Here is a 20,755-nt window from a genome sequence, read left to right as displayed (position 1 = left end):
AAGATGTCCATGCCTTTCGCTCATGTTTATGGGTGCCGATTATCTTCCAGACCTGCTGGAGTGAAGTAGAAGGCTTGGCCTAATGCATTCTTGTAAACATGTAGTTTGGTTATAAAATATATGAGAATCTACAGAGCAACTTGTAGGAAACTTGAATCTGTATGGTGATAATTAATTACATCTAAATATTGAAATGCTAATATTGAGGGGTCTTTAGCAAAAAATTAAATATATCTTTGTAGTCTTCTCAGCTCCTTGACTAAATTGAGAGAAACCTTGGCTACTATTTTGAAGCATTTTAGGACTTCAGATTAGCCTAAAGAACAGAGTATTTTTGATTATTATAAATCATGTGACTTATTTGGCCTGGAGATTCCTGCAGATGAGGAATGAGAAGTAACCATTTCCACAGAGAAGTCTTTAATGCCGTAGTGAATAAAGGACAAGAGATGTTGAATGTCAAAGGGGACACAGAATGCAGTGCTTGAGACACAGCTCGTGAATGAGGGCACAGGGAAGGCGTGGAGAATTGCCAAGTAACCTGGATTTCAGTGATGGAAAGAAGGGCTGTAATTTACATTCTTTGCTCCGAGTCCAGTGATGCCAATTCAACATTTGCCACAAATTGACACTAGATATTAGATCATTTTAATTTGTATCACATCTACAAAATGATTCTAAGAGCACAGAAGAGGGGACATTCGTAGTTTACTGAATGCTTTCTACATGAGTTACCTGAATGTATCTTTCATGTTTCTGAAGTAATTATGAAACGAAACACAGAGGAATGGGCTGCATTGGAACTGAGTGCTAAGGCAGAAGACGGCCTTCACCATTTCAAAGCATTCCTTGACTTGGTAGCTCCGGCAGAGTGGCTTCCGTGTCTTGGTTGAGACCTGACGTTTAAGCAGCTGTTCAGGTTGTTTCTAATAATGAACTAAAAATGGTAGAAGTGATTCAAAGCTGCCCTGTGAAATAGATGTGGGGGCAACATGGATCAACTCACTATCAAGATTCAGAGGCCCCTACTCCAAAACTTTACAAATATCCCTCAAAAGCAATTCTCAATACTAACAGTGTGCAGGATATTGGAATGTCAGGAAATTTTACATATTTTACATTTCCTGATAGCACAAACTGGGAATATCACCCATGTTATCCCAGATAGCCTAGAAATATTCTGAATGTTCGACTCTATCAGACCTAGTATAAATTTATCCTTTAACTATTTAGAACCAGAAATTATGTGTCTGATTAAATATGTGACTTTTAATTATTTAACATTGACAGTAGTGATTAGCTTATGTGTAATAGTCATTCACTGACATCCATAGTAAATGAACATACAATCAAATAATCATAAATTATATTACAGCCACAATTCTTTTTAATGACTTATTTTATTTGTGCATGTATGTGCGCACGCGCACGCGTGCACGTGTGTGCGAGTGTGTGTGTGTGTGTTTGCTGTATATGTGTGCATTTACACGCCTAGGGAATCTGAAGGGGTGGGAGCCCAGGGATGGAATTACAGGTTTTTTGAGGTTCGTGGGGTGAGTACCATGTTCTGAATTCAGGACCTCTAATAGAACAGTGTGTTGATTTGAATAAGATTGGCCCATTAGGTCTGATATTTGGATGCTTCATTCCCAGTTAATGAGCTATCAGGAGCTCATTAATCAGGATTAGGGGTGTGGCCTCGCTGTAAGAAATGTGTAACACGGGGTGGGCATTAAAGTTTTAAAACCATTGACTAGGCCCATTGTCTATCTCTCTGCCCGCTGCCTGAGGATCTGGATGTAGAACAAAGACTTCTGTTGCACCATGCCTGCCTTGTGCTGCTGTACTTCCTTCACACCATGATGCTAATAGACTAAGCATCTGGAACTGTAAGGAAACCTCCAGTTAAATGCTTTCTTCTATAGATGTTACCTTGGTCATGGTGTCTTTTCACAGCAATAGAACATTAATATACACAATGTGTACTCTTAAGTGTTGGGACATCTTTCTAGCCTATTAATAATTCTTAAATGTTATAAAACGAAAATTTGAAAATATAACAGTTAAGCTTCCAATATTTTGCCTCTACCATTTGAGCTTCCATTATAGAAGAGTTTGTTGAATTTGTATCAACAAAATTTGAAAAATAAATGGACGCAAATTGTGTGTGAAAGCCATTTGGTCATAGATTCCTTCAATGACTTGAGAGAATACACCTGCTGGCCTGGGGACAGATTATTTTATTTTGAAAAACATTTCCTACTTTCTTATAAATATCTTCCTGAAATTTATTTCTGAGAAATAAATATTTTTCTGTTGAAGGGAAAACATAAGATCATAGATTGATTTAATCCCCTCTGCAAAATTATAGTTTAATTAACATAAAAAAATCAAAAGCAAAATAAAAAATAAGTATTAAACACAAAGTTTTGAATGAAAGGGAGATGGGCTGAATGAACCAGTTGTCTCTCTGGGAACTTAGTTATTTATCAGGTAGAAAGACAGGCTGAGAGAGTTAGTGAATACTCAGATTTTACAATTAATCACAACTGTATGATATAAGAATATAAGAGGGAGAAAATAAATCCCCGTATCCAGGAGCTAGAAAGTATTTTATTAAACACTGATGGTAATACTTTGACGTTTATAAAATTTTATTGCATATTATTGAATTATATAAAAACTATACATAGTTTTTAATCTTGTGTGTTTAAATACCTATTAAATTTACCGAAAAGTATTGTTTGAGATTTATTTATTTTATTTCTTAATAATATGTGTTTGCATGCCTTTGTTTTAGTATAAATGTATGCCAGTCTGGTACTCATGGTGGCCAGAAGAAAGCATGGGCACCTGGAGCTGAGTTATTCAGATACAGGTACCAGAACTGACTTACCGTCCTGTAACAGGACAGATAGTCCTCTTACCTCAGAACATGTCTCTAGCATCGTGAACCATCAGAATGCTAAGGGACAGGCCGCTTATGAGGTTACACTTTTTATTTTTACTTACCATAATAGCCAGGGTGCCTTTGTTCTCTACGTAATATCATTTAACTGATGTGATATTTAAGCATATCAACACAAAGCGGGATTGAAAAATGATCTAAGTCATATTGCTCAAGAAACACTTTGCATCAGCGTATATCTCCTTTGATAGAGCATGGAGTATCTTTTGGAAAGGGAAGTAAAATGTCATCTTGATACACAGTCAAATTGGGCTGAAGTATTTACACAGATTAGAGCACATGCAATGGGTACAGGACTACGAGGGGAGAGATTGTTAGTTCAAAGAATGTGGACGGATTCATCAAAACATGGGATGAAACATATCAAAAGTCAGTTCAAGAAAACCAAAAAATGAAAAAAAAAAGAAGCCCCTCTTTTTTTTTTAAACATCTTAATGGTTGGCATCAAAATGTAAAACGTAACATTCACTTTAAAAAAATTTTAAAATGCATATTTATGTGTAACAACAAGCAAGAAGACAAAACACATTCCAAAACAGGAATTTCAAAAGAACTCTTCAAAAAAAGACAAGAAGTAAAAAACGTAGAAAGGGGTGGAGAAGTGATCGCGGCCCTCGTCATGCAGAGATTTGTGGGTAAAATACCTTCGTCTTCGGCACGGTCATTGTCACCTAAATCATCTGTCTGTGTCTTTGTAAGGGGACCTAGGATTGAGAATGGAGAAATGGAGGGAAAAAAAAAGACAATTCAAGAATAAACAAGACTGAGGGGGAAAATCGTAAATACTAAAATTCTCAAGGGTATTTCAAAAAAAAAAAAAAAAAGATCAGGGAAGTGGTTATATTACAGTTGATTTTTTTTTTATTTTCAAGAAAAAAAATTCCCCTTCCCCAAAATATCTCATAGATTTGGTTTCTGAACATTTTCAGCATTAAAAATACACCATGGTTTCGGCTTTCCATCAGAGGTCAAGGCATGTTTTTTGTAAAAAATACCCACTTCACATTAAAAAAAAAAAAGGAACAGTTTAATTACTTAAATGTACTTAATTTATTCAGTGTCCTGTCTAATTAAATTTATGAAACTTATAAATATACAGCAGGTCAGACTATTCTATAACTTGGGACAAGATAACAACATTAAAAAAGAAAAAGTAGAATGTTTTTTAAGTTGTGCTTTTTCTGCTTTTAAAAATTCTGTCTTTGTATGATCATTACCACTTTTATTTTACACATTTTTAATTTATACACTTAAAAAACCTGTGACTTTTTAAAATTACTTGTCATGACACAAGTACTCCCCCGTGCGTTTTAATTTAAATGTTAGTTGTGGATTTAAGGCAATTGTCACATGCAGGAATATATCAACAGATAATTTTGTCACTTGGCAGAGAAAAGGTACCATCAATAGAAGGCATGTTTAGCTATCAAAGTAGTTAAACAGTCAGGGCTAATACTTCCAAATCAACTTTATAAAACACTAGGCCCATGCCATTGTGTAATGTCATGCCCTTTGTATTTATTTATAATAGGATCATGTTTTAAAGAAGGATTGCATTAAAATACCGAGGATGTTTAATTCCTTTTATTATTACTAACAGTGTTACTCTGCTAGCCTAAAAGAACACACCAAAGGGGAAGTTAAATGCCATATGAAAGTAATTTTAAGTGTCACAGAATTGACATACTCAGCACACAAAAGCAAGTCAAGCCCCACATTGCCTTACTGAATTTCTACAACCATATAATTTGTATGGCATTTCATAATCCTCATGCAAAAAGCAATCACTACAAACACAGGACACTCTATCGAAAAGGACAGCCAATCACATAGCAGTAACCAAAAGAATTTTGTCATGCATAATGTAAGAGTCTTAGAAAGCAGACTGTGAAGGAAGGGACAGTCAGGTCTTGATTCTAACCATGTGATTATTAACAGAGCAAGCATTGACTGGAAGCACACATCACAGGGAAGGACGGGCAAACATTTGAGGAAGATGCTCCATCTTTTCAGCAAAGATTTTTCATTATGTTTGCGATTTACTACTAAACCTATTGTAGTATATCTCAAAGAACAGGAAACACCATACCAAAAACAAACGGAAAAAATAGTAAAGTATAACATAAGGTGTTTCAGGACTGCTGCAAATATCAGTCACTGGTGAAGGTCAAAACATTGAAAACTAAAATTGGTAATATAAAGGGAAGTGCCTATTAGATAATGAAATTATGAGGTCATGGGAACAAGATTCTTCAAAACAAAGGAAAAGGACTGCAAGCCAAACTCAGTTATATGCTTTCATAAACACACCTGAAGCCATCATTCTGCTGAGAAATGCTAGAGGAGAGGAATAGTTTATGTTGTGTGTCAGTTCAGAGCTCACAGACATCCACACTTAAAAAGATCTCGTTCAAATGCAAAAAACAGAGGGGTTATCTGATGTTTACTAACTATACTTATATACCTGATAGCAGTTCCCCAAAGCATGAATGTCTAAATTATGTATTTTAAAATTGAAGAATTGGAATAGTGGAAACATTTCTAATTTCAAAACACCCTTTAAAATATTAAAATTATATTATTACTTAAAGATTGAGATATTTTTCCCATTTCTGTTTCCTAAGCAACACAAATTGAGAATAGTGTTACTTATTGCTTGCAAATCTCTACTTTCTGATTTTCAATAAATTACTTGATTTTCTTCATTCTCAGGCTTTTAATAAATCAGTAAAATCAGGTCGTTTTTTGCTGACTCATTAATTTGATAATTCTTAAAGGAGATGTAAATCTTGTCCCTCTTTCTCGTTATTATCTCTTTTGGGCAAATTGAATGGAAGCATGTTGGGGTATATAATGTAATTTTCATGGTCTGTATTTGAAATCCATTCGGTTTCCCTTCCTACTGAGTTGACATTTTGATATGCTTTACATGCAACAAAACTGTTCCCTCTTGAAACTGTGTGAGGTGCAAGGTTAAGAGAAGATTGTTAAACAGAATCTCCCACTACCTGATGTGGAGCATAGGTTGCCTTGGCTGCATTGCTAAGTAGGGAAGTCGTGGAAATCATTGCAAGTGGAGAGGGAAGAGGCATAAGGTGAGAATGCTGACCTGAACTTTTGGTGTAAGTTGCTGACCTATCCCTTTCCTCATCAAAAAGTTGTGTGCCTCTTAATAGAGGACACCGTTTACATACCTACCTACATATTGCAGACAATATGAAGTATTATAAACAGACATAAATACTTAGTATCATAAATAAATGAAGGCATCTAAGGAAGATGAGCTTGAGTTATCTCAACTACTCATTTATTGATACTTTAAGTAATATTTTACTGTAACATTAAACCTAAGTTACTATAGTACAAGCTGTAGCTGTATTTTAGTCATCTGAGCATAACGTTGCTTTCTTACCCTCAAGATTTTTTTATCTGATGTTCTTTTAAAGCTTTAGGCGGGTAACAATCAGGGAAAAAAATCAGAATAAAGACACTCGATTTCATTCAGGTCTATGCCTAAAGACACAGAGGGATCAGAGTTGCCAAAGTAGAAATCAACATTGATTTCTTTGATGTTTCTGTGGAGTGAACACAGCCTAGGGTTCACTGCAGGAGATCTCCACACGACTTCCACTATCCCTACATCACTACTCTTGCACTTGCTAACATACTATAAAATGTTATGACTGATATACTTGCTAATCTTTAAAATTTGTGAACACAAAGATTGTAAATAAATGCGTGATTAGTATTTGTGTTCTTGAGACAAGTGGATTTCCTCTTCAGAGACCATGTATTACTAAAAATCAAGCATCCTGATTTCCCAAGGGTAAAGCTTCAACCCTGTGGATAAGAGTCACTAACCACAGCTTACTTTTATTTTAAACAGCAAGTATGGCAACTTGAGTATCAGCGGTTTTAAATAGGCATCATAAAGCATCAACTACAAAGCAGTGAGACCACTCCACCCTGCGTGTAGAAGTGATTTATTTTACCTTGAAACTTGTGCATTCTCCTCTCCCAGAGGAATGCACACATAACTCTCATTAGAGTTAATAGGAAAGTGGACCTCATGTCATTTTGAAAGGGAGTAAGAGTAATTACTGTATTTTATATCTCCTATAGGCAATAAATAGATTCTGTGGGAAAGCAACAGTACTTAAGCAAGCTACAGTGAACACCCAACCATGAGCTTCAGACTCATTTAATTTCAAGAGTTCTTTCTGTGATTTTCATAAATATAACTGAAGTTTTGGCCCTTACAAAGGGAGTACAATACATTCTTACATGTTGGAATCTGACCATGATGCCTTTTATTTTTAAAAGAGGAATAAAATTATCAGCATTTCTATATAGTTAACTGGAGAATAATTATGAGCTCCGAAATAATTACCATCCACCAATATTAATGCTGCTTTTTATCATTCTCTTTGATGAAGGGCTAATATACTTTGGTTCTCAAATACATTAGAACTGATTATAAATTCCTTCATTATGGTTTCAATTCAGCACAAATTAGCCAACTTCTTGTCACGTGTATTGACAAAGGCAAGTAGGTTGAGAGTATTATTAGCTCCTGACTTAGAAGGTTGGCCATGAGAAATGTGCCCCCACAAAGGGAAGGGACCTCTGAAATTCTGAGGATTATTTAGAGTCCCATTCCCTGGTAGGTCATAGGATGATAAATGGAAGGCGAATGACCTTGCTGCCTTGCCTCACCCTCTTGACCTTGGAGCTTTTGATATAAACTGGCTATAAAAAATGTTTAAGGTCATGCACACAGAATGAAGGCATTGAGAGGCTTGCTAGTGCTCTTCAGTCATGAGACAACACTAAGAAAGAAAACCTGGGTGAAGTTTGTGAGAACACCATGTGTGTTCCAGACAATGGACAATGCCAGAATTTAATCTGCTGAGTATTGGAGGGAACTACATCAGTCAACCTTTTCTCATTTATCAGACTGATGAACACTAAAACTTAATATGTTTAACTATCATTCTAGTGGTTACCATTGCAAGTCCTACTAATCGATGCCTCTATACTTACTAAAAAATATTATCCTATGTCTCAAGTAGAAAGATATTATGGTTGAAAAGTAATTTTCTTCCTGAAAAAATTATAAAGACCATCACAAATTTGAAAATTTTCTTAAATATGAATTATACTTAAATATGAATACATCATAAATCAGTGTGATGAGTTATTAAAAGCAAACATTGAAATGATTTATACTTTCAAAGTAGTCCAAATGGAAGCAGTTTTGGAGGTGGGAACTGACAGACACATGACTAGTTTTTGGTGCATTTTGGTGAGCTGCCTGTTCTGGCTTCTAGCTCATATATGTATATTTGGAAAGGACCATACTCCACCTCCAAAAGGCAGCAGGCATGTTCTATGTTTATCTTTGTGTTGGAAGAAAACACCTACATTAGCAGAGAATATATTCCCCTCAACAGTTCTTCAGAGGTACAGAACAGCTTAAAATATAGCTTTTTGGGAAAGTGAATGTTCCAAATCAGAAAAGGAAAAATAATGGCCTAGTATATTGATATAAATTAATCTGTATTTGTTAGAAAACCAATTGTTTTTAAAAATGCCTCATTATAGTATTTTGAAGTTTAAACAGAAGGTTCTATCTGGAATTAATAGCTCAAGCAGACAATATATTTCCATGCGAGCAAGCAAAGAGATAAAATGCCCTAGCCCTTACCTTGAGAACCACCAAGTTTGCATAGTATTTTTCTTTAATACTGTATTTTCTTAGTATTTAAGTGGAGTGTATTTAATTATTTTAATTTCATAAAGAATATCAGAATAATATTTGCTTCTCCTCTAGTCTGCTTCTTTGTGCTGTATAAAATGCTAATATTTTGTGAAGGCCTAGTCACCATTTCCCCAGATTTCTAGATAGCATCTAGAGATCTGCCTGCAGCAGGAGTGTGTTAAGGACACAGCTGATGCAAGAGGTGTCAGATGCATGAGATAGCTCATTGATAATGTATTTATGATGGTAGCTATCATTTGGCTCTCCGGCAAGTCTCTGGCATTAACTAGACCATCCATTCAACAAACACATGTCATGCTATGTGCTCAGACAATGTGGTGAGCAAAACAGGCTATATGGTTTCTCTAGAGAAAATATAAACTTGAAGACAAAAGAATCATTAAATAAGTCATCACACACACACACACATACACATACACACACAAATCTTAGTGTCATGAGAAGGTCTTTCTTCAGTGTCACCTGGTAAGTAAGTCTGGAAGTTCATCACTAAATAAATGTGAAAGAGGAGAAGACATTGAAGTGGCAGAGCCTTGGGGATTAGGCAGGGGTTGGAAAGAAAAATTTGCCCATAAAAAAGCATGCAGAATGACCCTACAGTGACAGGTGTCTCCTCAGCCCTTGTGAGGTTGGGGTTGCGGGTGATGTTGGGAGATGAGGAAGGAGAGCTCCATGAATGTCCATGAGGCAAGCAGAACCTAAGCCTTAGTCTGAATCCTAAAAACAATAGGAAGGCATTTGCAGGCCTGAAACATATTCTGACAAGCCCTGACCTAGTTCAGTTTTTATGCAGAAACATCAAAAAGAAACAAAATCATTTTAAGAGACGCAGCAGGAGATATTTTACATCGAGTTCTCCATTAAATTCTTTTGAGGCAGAAATACCTTTCTTAGAATGAAACTGGATGACATTTCTGACTGCAAATGGAGAAAAAAAATCACCAAAACCCAAATCCCAGATGCTAGCAATTTTAGGAGTTCCTGAGACTCAATAGATCCAGTTAAACATGCATTTAAAGCTGTTCACTTTGCCTTAGAATTAACAATGCAAGAGTTCAAATGGCTGAGATCTTACATTCCTACGAAGGCAGACTATTCTAAGAGCTCCTTCGGCTGGGAAGCCTTGGCCTCTCTGGCAATACAGCACTGATATTTTTCATCTCTGCCATCAAAGCCAATTTGACCTCTCAACATATCTCTATTCTCAGAGCCTACTTATCATACAGAAGTATGCTCTCTTTGATATTATCAGACCATATCAAATTTCCAGGGGAAACCTAATTCCCGATCCTCTCGGTCTTTAAACCTCTTCTGTGCCCACCGTTCTGTACCTGCTTCTTGTTCTCACTGTCATTCAAACTCTAAACTGCCTCTTAATCCACCTTGTACATCATCAGTTTTGGAAGCTGTAAATAATAATCATGAAAAACTACAAATGGAAAAATGAATTAATAATTTTATATCAACATTAGCTAAACTTGCAAGTACTTTTAAGGGACAGAAATGGAAAAGGCATCGTCTTTGATGTGGAGAATCTTCTGTGTGTGTTAAAATAGCTGTTGCGTGACAGATGAATACTAAATATAGTAGAGCATCGGTTTTGATGCCTTAGAAATCCATGAGCAAAAACAAGGCATTCTATGTTCTGAATGAAAAAATTATTTAAAATAAGCTTAAACCCAGTGCAAATGAATAACCCTGAAAATGACAAGTGACTGTCATTGTTTCTCTACCTGGCTTAAATATTCAATAGTTATTTGCTCCTTTTGACCTACAGTGAACTCTCCAGTCTGGCTCATAGGGCTCTCCTTACTAATTCCAGATTTGATCTTTGTCACATTGCTCTCCAAGATATCCTTTTACTATTCTGATTATTGTTATTGCTGCTCAAAAAGTCACCTGATGCTCCCACCTTGTGTTTTATTCCATATGCTTCAGTCTTTGATTTTGTAATTATACTCAGCTCACCTCAGAGAGAATGCAATTTGTCAGAAAACTGGACACAGGGAGCCCCCTATAAAAAAAGACCCTGGGGAGAAAAGAGAGGATTGCATTTTTTACACCCAATTGTTATGTTGGGAATATAAAGGAAAGAGGCATTTCTGTACTACCCAGCAAGACCTATGTGAGGAAATGTCTTTAATCTGTAGCATTTCTAAATTTCATCTGTATTAATGAGGTGAACATAGTGAATCAGAACCACAATGACTCTATTTTCTGGGATGCCGGATTATCTTAAGAGACATAAGGAATAAAGACAAGTTCTTTGATAATAAATTCTAAGGACTGTGGGAGACAACAGGAGTGTGCTGGACATGCTCTCAACATGTCAACATGTGCCAGCCTGCCCTTGGGTTTTTTCTCAAACAGGGTAGTCTTGAGAAACCAAATTATTTGGGGTCAAACTCAATGTTAGAGAGCCTAACCTAAGGTTGAACTCAAGTAAACTAACAGTCTGTATCCTTGTACAAGTTTCCAGGCTACCTCAACAAAACCTGCATGTAGCACCAGTTTCCAGGTTATTCCCCAACAAATCTGCACCGCTAGGTTACAAGCTAACCCTTGGCACTTCACTTCCTAACAACCACTAATAAGGAGGAAAACAACAGTTAAATTTATAGTTTACCTCCCAGCACCACTCAATTATGTTAAAGCCCATAATGCACCACCCAAATCAGATGTATATCAAGCCACATACCCCCTTGTTGCCTCTGTAAATGCTTGCCTAAAACTAGGCTCAGGGCTTCACCTTCCTATTGTATCAGTTGGTGGAGAGATCAAGCTCACACTTTAATGAAGAGACCCTAATACAATCACATCTGACTCAACTCATTGGTGGTCTTTGTGAGGTTCATGAACATATTAATAGCACAACAGTTTCACTGGCTTCACTCTATGTTTTATTCTGCACAGGTTGATCAACTGGCCAAAGAGACTGCAACCTTCTGGAGACACAATTCTTCATGCCCTTCTTTCTCATGTGATTCAACAACCACATAGTAATACATAGAAATTATGGAAGCCCTTGTGAATCCAGGATTCACTTATTCACAGAAACCAGAATGCCCACATTCAGAAAGGTAGTAAGGATAAAAAAGAAACCCCACAGAGTGACTATTAAATTCCCTTCCACTCATAGTTAGGAAATACATAAAGGATATTTTCTGACTTCGTCTAGGACCCAAAGATATTGGACACATCATGGTAACTCCTTCTGAAGTCAAGTAGCAACCAAAGACAAACAGGAAGAGGACAGTGTGAAGAAATGGTGGACAGCTGAAGGAAGGAGGCATTCAGTGAACAATGCCACCAAATACATAACTATACAGTCTTCAAAAACTCCAAGACTATACTTGATTCAGGTGTGATTGAGGTTGATATTTAAATTAAAAGGAAAACATATCAGAGTAACTTTCAAAAGATTGAAATAAATGAAATTAAAATAAGACACTATGTAAAGATTCAAGAATTCAAAGCAAGTAACTAGTACCAGTTAAAACTGATAATTTTCTCAGTGATGTACATTATTTAACGTTGTATTAAAGCTTAGAAAAGTGAACAATTGACATCCTCAAGATGATAAGATTAACAAGGTTAATAAACAACTATAAGGGACAATAACATAGTTGCAGATTCTGTGGGTCAGTATGTTAGCACTACCCATGATCATCTGAGTTGTCCTCAGCACCCAAAGTATTTGGGCTCAGCTCATTTAGGGGCTGTACTACTAACATAATAAATGACTTAAAAAGTGAACATATTATATAGCAGGGTGTCACTGCAGTGTTCTTATTTGCCCATTAAAACCCTCTTGGTGAGGAAACCATACAGTTTTGTTACAGGACACAATGAAATCAAGATCAAACTACAATGGAAGCTCTTTTCCTGCTAGCTTCCACACATGATGCCTGAAGATGCTACACTGGCTTCCTGGACAGAAAAGTAACTGTGGGTTTTTGTGTACTAGAATACGTCTAGGTTGCTGCCAAGATATTCCTTCTAGAACAGTGGTTCCAATGTTCCTATGCTGCTAAAACAGATCCTCATTCTGTGGCCACTCCCAACACCAACAATAAAACTATTTTCATTGTTATCTCATAACTGCAATTTTGGTACTGTCATGAATTGTACTGTAGGTATATTTTGGAGCTAGATGTTTGCCAAAGAGACCATGACCCACAGATTGGAAAGCACTGTTCTATGGCAATAGTAGCATGAGAGTTTGGGGAATAACCTTTTGAATGGATTTGAGACCTGCCCCAGGGAAAATAATATTTTCTTAGTACAATAAAGCAGTAGAAACCCTATATCTATGGAGGTCACAGGCCCTAGGATGGGACCTACTATTATTGTTTGGCCTAACAGGCATGCTAAACTCCCTTCAAAATGATTGTTTAACCCATAGACTACTGTTGTTTTCTAGGCAGAGATGCTCCTTTCTGTAGCTGGGGAAGGGTAATGAAGAGCCTTATATCTGACTAATGTGCTGAGAACAAGTGATAGTTGCATGCTTAGCTGCAATCAGAGTAGGTATACCAAAGCCAAAGCCAGCCAGGGAAATATTACAGAAGAAAAAGCAGGGAAACTGTAAGACCTGGAGGATTGGGTAGAATGTTGTGAAAGTACCTGATAGCGCTTGATGTTAGTAATCATGAACAAAAATAGTTCTTGTACAAGTTTGCACAGATTGGATGGACTCTTCAACAGTCCATCATTGTCATGATCAAAACATAGTTATTCCTGACTGTACAAGCCTTCCATAAGGTTGGACACTTCAACGTCCCATCACTGTCAGGGTGGCACCTATGAGGCCTCAGTCCTTTCTGAGGAACTGAAGTGGAAATTTCTGCTTTCTTTGGAGACTCAGTTACGTCATGTGATGTTTTTCTGAAAACTGTCTTATGAGAGGACATTTTGCTAAAGCTGACATGTGAGAAGATGTTTTGCAAGAACACACACCATGTGGTGTTTTTCCTGAAGCGTCCTGGAACAAAGGGCATGTGATGTCTTGCTAGAGTGGACACTTGAGAGGGCACTTGATATTTGAAAAGAGTCTAAGGATAACCCAACACACAGTGGACAGTGCTCTGGCATTGCTTCTCCTTGTCTCGTTTTGCTAGTCTTTGGTGGGTTTTCCCGAGGACACTTCGTTGGGCTTCGTGGCATTGATTTGCCTTGCTTTCTTCACTGATCATCACTTACTGTGACAATGCCCCACAGAACTTCTCTTGAGATTCTGGAGAATATCAAGACACTTCACAGACGCAGCTGATTGGCAAAGCTTCATGGTTTCTTTTGGATCCTACTGGCATTACTGATTCATAAGTGGAGTCTTTGCCAGTAGATCAAGCAACTGCTGCTGATTCACAGGAACTGAGCATCCTCACAATGAAGACTGGAATCTCTCCCCAAAGTTGAGGTTTTGTCTTTTACTGTCTATTGTAATGCTAAGCGCCGGCTACTCAAGACACTGAGTCTGATTTAGCCCCTGTGACCCTGCCCCCAATTCTGATTGGTAAATAAAGATGCCAACAGCCAATAGCTGGGCAGAAGAGACAAAGGTGGGGTTTTGGTTTTGTGGACTTGGAGAGGAGAGGAGGACCGCAAGAAGAGAGAACAGAGGAGGAGAAAGGAGAGAGAGCATGGCTCTGAGGGCTGCCCAAAAGGAGCTAAGAGTAGCCCAGGTGAAACATAGTAAGTAATATGAAATTATTGGTAGGAAAATAAATTCTAACATCATGGAGAGTAGGTGGCTGCTTAGCTCTTGTATTAAGAATTATTGTAAATATAAATGCTGTGAATGTATCTTTCATCAAAAAGCAGAGTAGAAAACCTGGGCTGCGGTTTAATCTACTGTAACAACCAAGAACTATTTCTAAATAGGTCCACATTCCCCTTTGCCTTTCCACTGCCTCCGGTGGGCGATGGGCTAAAAGGAAGTTTAATTTGGTGCTTAAGAACCCGAATTAAGGAAGGTTTTGAAAACTCTAAGCCTACAGGAACCACTGGAAACTAATTATTGCTGTGGACATCCGGGGGAGGGGAAATCCTCATCAACAATGAAATCACTTGTGAATTCCCCAATGTCCATCTAGCTCCCTCCCTAACCAAAGTTCTGTAAGAAATCCTAATCAAAAAATCCCCTGAAAGTATTATGGGAATTACTTATAGAAAAGATTCAAAAAGTGAAGCAGGAGGATCTAAAAGGTACCAAATGTGTTATATGTAAAATTAAATACAAAAACCAAAGTAGCATTTTCAAAGAAATGTCTGTTAAGAAACTAAATTATATTAGCTAATATTAAAACAATTGAAAGGAAAAGCTATTTTCTAGGTTTTTTTTTTATAAAAGGAAAGACTTCAAATATATCCATTAGAGGGTTTTTTTTGTCATTTTACTATTTAAAATTTAGTCATTATGAATTTTAAAATGAAGATTTTTAAATTTAAATAGATGAAGATTAAAAGTAAGCAGTGTTGTGTTGGGTTTTTTTGAACCAAGTGTCAGATCTGTTTTTATATTCGATGAAATGTAAAAGCCAACTGTCATAGATATAGTTTATTTCCACTGCAATGATCCATATTAGAAAAAGATGACAGTGTGTGGGGTAAGGTAGCAGTTCTAATCGTTCAAGCAATTAAAATGTAAAAATGAAAATGTAGCAGAGGACTATAGTTCTAATAAAATCATAAGGAGATAGTTTTGCTAAATCTCTTCCTCAGTGAAAATATTTCTGGTGTAGCTATCTTTGTTCGATGCATGGCAGTTTTGAAAGTTCATGCTTGAAACCTCTGCAGAAGGAATTGAATGAAGATGGTACTACCCTTTGGGTAGTCAGCTCTCAAACATCCTCTGAAGTAAAAACAGCCACTGAGAACTAACCTTCCATTGTGCGTACAGTTGGTATTTTAGAAACCCAGGAGCAAAATTAAGGCATTTGATCTTCAAAATATAAACACACCATCTTAAAAGAGGCTTATCTCTCAAGTATTTAATGGCAGCTGGATTACAAGAATCAATATAGGATAAGAGGCTCATGCTTTATTGATTTCTTCTTCTTCTTCTTCACACTTTCATTCTTCCCTAGAAGCTACTAAAATGCCCCAAATCAAGCAGCTTTTGTAAGACAGTTCCGAATAATATGTATCAAAGATAACATATTTAATACTAATATTTGGCTACTGGCAGCCAAGATCACCTTTGAAGAAAAATGTCTCTATCATTTTTTTTATTCATTTGTCTGAATACATATATATGTGTGTGTGTGTGTGTGTGTGTGTGTAAAAACATCTTTGAGGGTTTGAGAGTTTTTTGCATATGAAAGAAACCTGAGTTTGTAATTACTTCACTTTTATGTAAAAATATATGCATTAAATATCATGGTGTTTGCATTTTATGCAGAAAGCTAGAAACAGTTAGGTTAAAATATTAAATATTCAATATAATCGAGCCAAAAAATTTTAGACATTTATACATGAGTCAATGTTCAGTAATTTTAAATAGCCTTTAAAAAAAGTAACAGTGATGAACAAGTTTTGGTGTGTTATTTAGATAAGCAAATCTCTCACAAGAGAGTAATACTGCAGTCTCCCAAGTAAGACTTCCAAATTCTCACCTCATAGGTACACTTACTAGGGACCAAAACAAAGCAGCCCTCTGTTTGTAACGGAGGCTAAAATACTATTATAATGGTTATAGCATCTACTGGGCTACAATTCTTTCATAGAATATTACACACGAGATTAGGGCTTATTTTATGAATATAAACACTATATTCATGTATGTCTGAAATACAGGTTTATATATGCATAATGTGTGGTATCACTTCTCCCTTGTGAGCCACATAAAGATAAATGTGCACAGAAAATGAGTAATTTCACTAATTATTTGGTTGCAATTTGTTTCTGTAAACCAATTAGCTATCTAGACAATTTTTGTAAGCAAAAACAATCAGTAGGAAGCATCAACAGCAACACAGAACTGAGTCTAAGGAAGATAAAACCATTTCAGCTTAAAATAAAAGGAAAAAATAAATTTATAAGACATTAAGTGAAACTTTTAATGTAGAAAAAAAATCAGAGTTGGCTTATTTTCCCCAATCTTTAACCCTTTTTATTGGAAGATATCCTTTGGAATTAATCGCAGTACAAAGTAAATAATAATAAATTGAATTTTATTATCGAGATAGTCGTTCCCCAGCATGAAGGAGACAGAAAACATCCTGGAGATTTTATTTAAAAAGGTATTCATAACTCTCTTTTCCCCAGAGATGGGTAGTATGCAGTCTATAATTCAAGGACACAATGACAAATGAGGTCTTTGTACTACACTTAAACTTGAGATACAGATTCTTCTGGTCATGAGTCTTGACCTTTTGCTACTTTAACTGTCACTGGAAAGTGAGATGAAAATTTGCCTATGTTTATGTGAAACTGATTCCATTGGACACTGCCATAGCTGATACACATCTTTACCAGCAATGATCTTGTAATCATTAAACTCAACACCACCTTCTCTTTAAGAGGAAATCCCCAAAAGAAAGTAGGTTCCTTTCTCAAAGCTTCTTAAGACAAGACTTTAAATTATAACTAGGTACCCAGACACATAAACATACATGTACACATATCTGTCACTTACATGGTCTAACAGGTGTACAGATATATATGTCACTTACATTAAATAACTCTATTATTCTGGTTTTATATTTCAAAATCCAGCCAAAGTTTAGAGTGATGGTTAATAGCACTGGCTGCTATTGAAAAGGTCCTAAGTTCAATTTCCAGCACTAACATAATGGTTTGTGGTCATCTATAACTCTAATATGAAGATGTATAATATCCTCTTCTAGTGTCCTGATTCCCTAGACATGCATGTGGTACACTTACAGAAGAAAAATAGACTGGTACATAAAAAATAATTCTTTAAAAAATTTAATCAAGAAGTAAATTCTACAGCAGATATTTTTCTCAGAATTATTTAAAATTATTTAATGCTAAAAGTATTCTAGAATCTTCTAAAAGCAAGAATATTCATGTTCTATAATAATAATTTGATAAAACAAAGGTTAAAATAAGGATGATAATGTTTATATGGATCAATTAATCCAACTCGAAGCAATTTTGAACATTTTAGGAAAATTAAGTATAACAAATTAAAGTATGAAAAGCATCAAAAAGCATCCAAAAGAAATGAGAGATAGATATAATTGACAGATGATGATGATAGATAGGCAGATAGATAGATAGATAGATAGATAGATAGATAGATAGATAGATAGATAGATAGATGATAAATGATTATAGATGATAGGTGATATATAACAGATAAATAGATGATAGATAGGTGGATGATAGATAAGTTGAGAGATGATAGGTAGATTTTAGATAGATAGATAGATAAACAGATAGATGATAGATGATGATAGGTAGATTTTAGATGGATAGAGAGGAAAATTGATTCCATAAATATTAAAAATAAAGGAAGGATGAAGACATAAAAATTAACACTTTGATCAATGGGTCAGGAACCTTAGAGATGACTTCATGCAAAAGTCTGGATTATAGTCTCTTCTAAACTATCACTGCAGGATGGACAAAGACCTTATTCTGTCTTCATGATTTTCTCAGCTACACTCACTCCTCATGTGCAGATATGTTTGCCTCTGTGCATGTGTATTTATTCCATTTACAAAAGAGTCATAGATTGAATATCACAGTGTTCCCAACTATGGGGTAGAAGGAAGAGGGAATATTTCCTATAAATTACATTGTTTTAGTCTGCAAGTGCAAATTACTACTAGAAATAACCTTATCCTTTAATAATGCAAGGCAGAGATGCAGTGGCTGCATATATGGTCAGATATTCATTCTTCTATATTCTAACACACTGTGTTGAGATTTAGTTTTATACTTAGAATGCCTAGTTTACATTTTAAAAGCCTTGTTTCCTCAAGTAAAACTGTCCTTATGGTAGGATTGGAGTAAAAACACAAATCTCATATTCCTAGTACATTATGATATGTAGCCAGTACTGTGGATACACTGTACGCATTCTGTGGTCAGTACTGGGGACATACTCTGAGCAAGCTGTGATCACTACTGTGGATATATATTATCTGGCCACAGCACACACATATTAGCAAAAATTTTGTTCCAGTTCAATTCCTCTAGAAGCCCTCAGTTATTTTAAACTATTTTTATTTATGCACACATATACCTTTCTGCATGATCTTCTATGCACCTATGCATGCAGGAACCTGCAGAGATGAGGAGAGAGTTCTAATCTCCTGGAGTTGGAATGATAAGTAGCTGTGAGTGGTCACGTGTGTGCAGCATTCTGAACCAGAGTCTCTCTCTGTAAGATCAGTAGGAACTCTTAATCATGGAGTCATCTCTATAGCCCTACACTAAGCATTTTTAAAGGAGTATATAATGTCTATACTTTACAAATATCAACTGAAGAAATATCACAGAGTGGACCTCCTCAAGGAAAGATTGCAGCAACAATGTTACAGCAACAGTTGGGATAATCATACATTAGTACACGTGTTTCCACGATTCTCGTGAGCTATTTTACTAATCTGATGACCCTAGGTTATGAGAAATCTTCAATTAAAAATGACACAGAATCTAGCTATGCAGAGAGTTGGGATGCCATGAAGATGCAAGTTTGAGGTCAGTCTATTAAAATCTCATAAATGATAGGCAAAATATGCTATACTTTATTGCCAATGTCACATCTGGAACACCTGAGGACGTTGAGGCCAAGTGATGGATTACTAAGAATGCCCAAGTTACAGTCAACAGTAGTAAATCTACATAAATCCTCCATGTTCAGCTTAAGGCATAGCTTGTTTCTAAGGCATATGATGGCCAGATTGTAACTTAAATTAGTAATTAAAATTACTTTAATGTGGTGCTCATTCGTAAAAATTGAAAGCTACAAACAATAACAATCTTGATACATTTAAAAATATACTCCAATCTCATTTATCCCAAGCTGCCTTGTTCCAGGTTGTTCTCTGTGCAAACTGAAGAAAAAGTTTATGTGGATATAAACACTGCTGTGCATTTCATTTCTTTTTATGTTTTACATGAAAGCTACATCCTTCTACTCATTTGTTTTCAAAACCTTTGCTTTTCTTAGTATTATACCTGAGGTATCTTTCTCATTATGGAAATGGCCACCTCTTATTCGTTGCTGCCTTATGATCCCAGGGTACTTTTTAAAGACATTAAATAGTTGTAGCATGTAGTTGAAAACTGGCGAAATGAAGCCTGTTAAGGATATCAGACTGTACTGCTCAACAGTGATGCTTATCATCACTGCAAATTTGTCAGGAACAAGAGTCTTCTTGGAGACAAGCCCAAAGGATTCCTGTGAGGGAGTTCCTAGGTTGGATTGAAGTCAGGTGAAACCCACCGTTAATGTGAAATTGGTATCTCCTGGGCTGGGTCCCTCTGAGGTACAAAAGAGAGACTGCACTGAGTATCTGTATGCGTCTCTGCTTTCTGACTGCAGTCACCTCAAGCTCCGGCTTTGACAATTCCCCAAACGATCTTCCATGTCAGGCTGGACTCTGAAATCTGAGCCAAGTTCAAGACTTTCTTTCTTAAATTGCTTTAATCAGGAGTTTCATCCCAACAGTGAAAGGGTACAAATACATGGAAAGCAGCTGAATTTACTCCAAATCAATTTTAAACCACAGTGGCCATAGTCAGGGAAGGGGAAAGCCTCAAGCTTCTGAACACTGACTAAAGCCTGCTCGCCTACTTCAGTCACCTCTGTGCACTCCCAGGGGCTGCCTAAACTATGAAGTGCGCAGATAAAACACTTATAGTTTTTCTGTTATTCACTCTGAGGAACAAAACTCCACGAAATACAAATGATATGTATAAATAGGAACTGTCATTGAGAAATTTAACTTTTTGAAAGTTGATAGTATATCAACTTACATACACATGCACAAATACATACACACAAAAACACACAGGTTTCATTTTTG

At 36.2% G+C, this 20,755-nt stretch overlaps 1 protein-coding gene across 14 annotated transcripts in view; it reads right to left on the bottom strand.

Moving 5' to 3' along the window:
- Nlgn1 (neuroligin 1) overlaps window positions 1-20,755 on the bottom strand; it is an 858,670-nt gene that overhangs the window by 454,581 nt on the left and 383,334 nt on the right. For 12 of the 14 annotated variants that reach the window (XM_032898593.1, XM_032898591.1, XM_032898590.1 and 9 more), the window contains one exon: window positions 3,613-3,672. The exons of the other annotated variants lie outside the window; for them this stretch is intronic. In XM_032898593.1, the coding sequence (XP_032754484.1) occupies window positions 3,613-3,672 (60 nt within the window). The remainder of the gene's footprint in view (window positions 1-3,612; window positions 3,673-20,755) is intronic. 14 annotated transcript variants of the gene reach the window in all.

This window comes from Rattus rattus, chromosome 3, assembly GCF_011064425.1.
Source record: "Rattus rattus isolate New Zealand chromosome 3, Rrattus_CSIRO_v1, whole genome shotgun sequence".
NCBI classification, from domain to species: Eukaryota; Metazoa; Chordata; class Mammalia; order Rodentia; family Muridae; genus Rattus; species Rattus rattus.
Note: the sequence above shows the minus strand (reverse complement) of the source record. Positions and strands in the feature narration are given on the sequence as shown.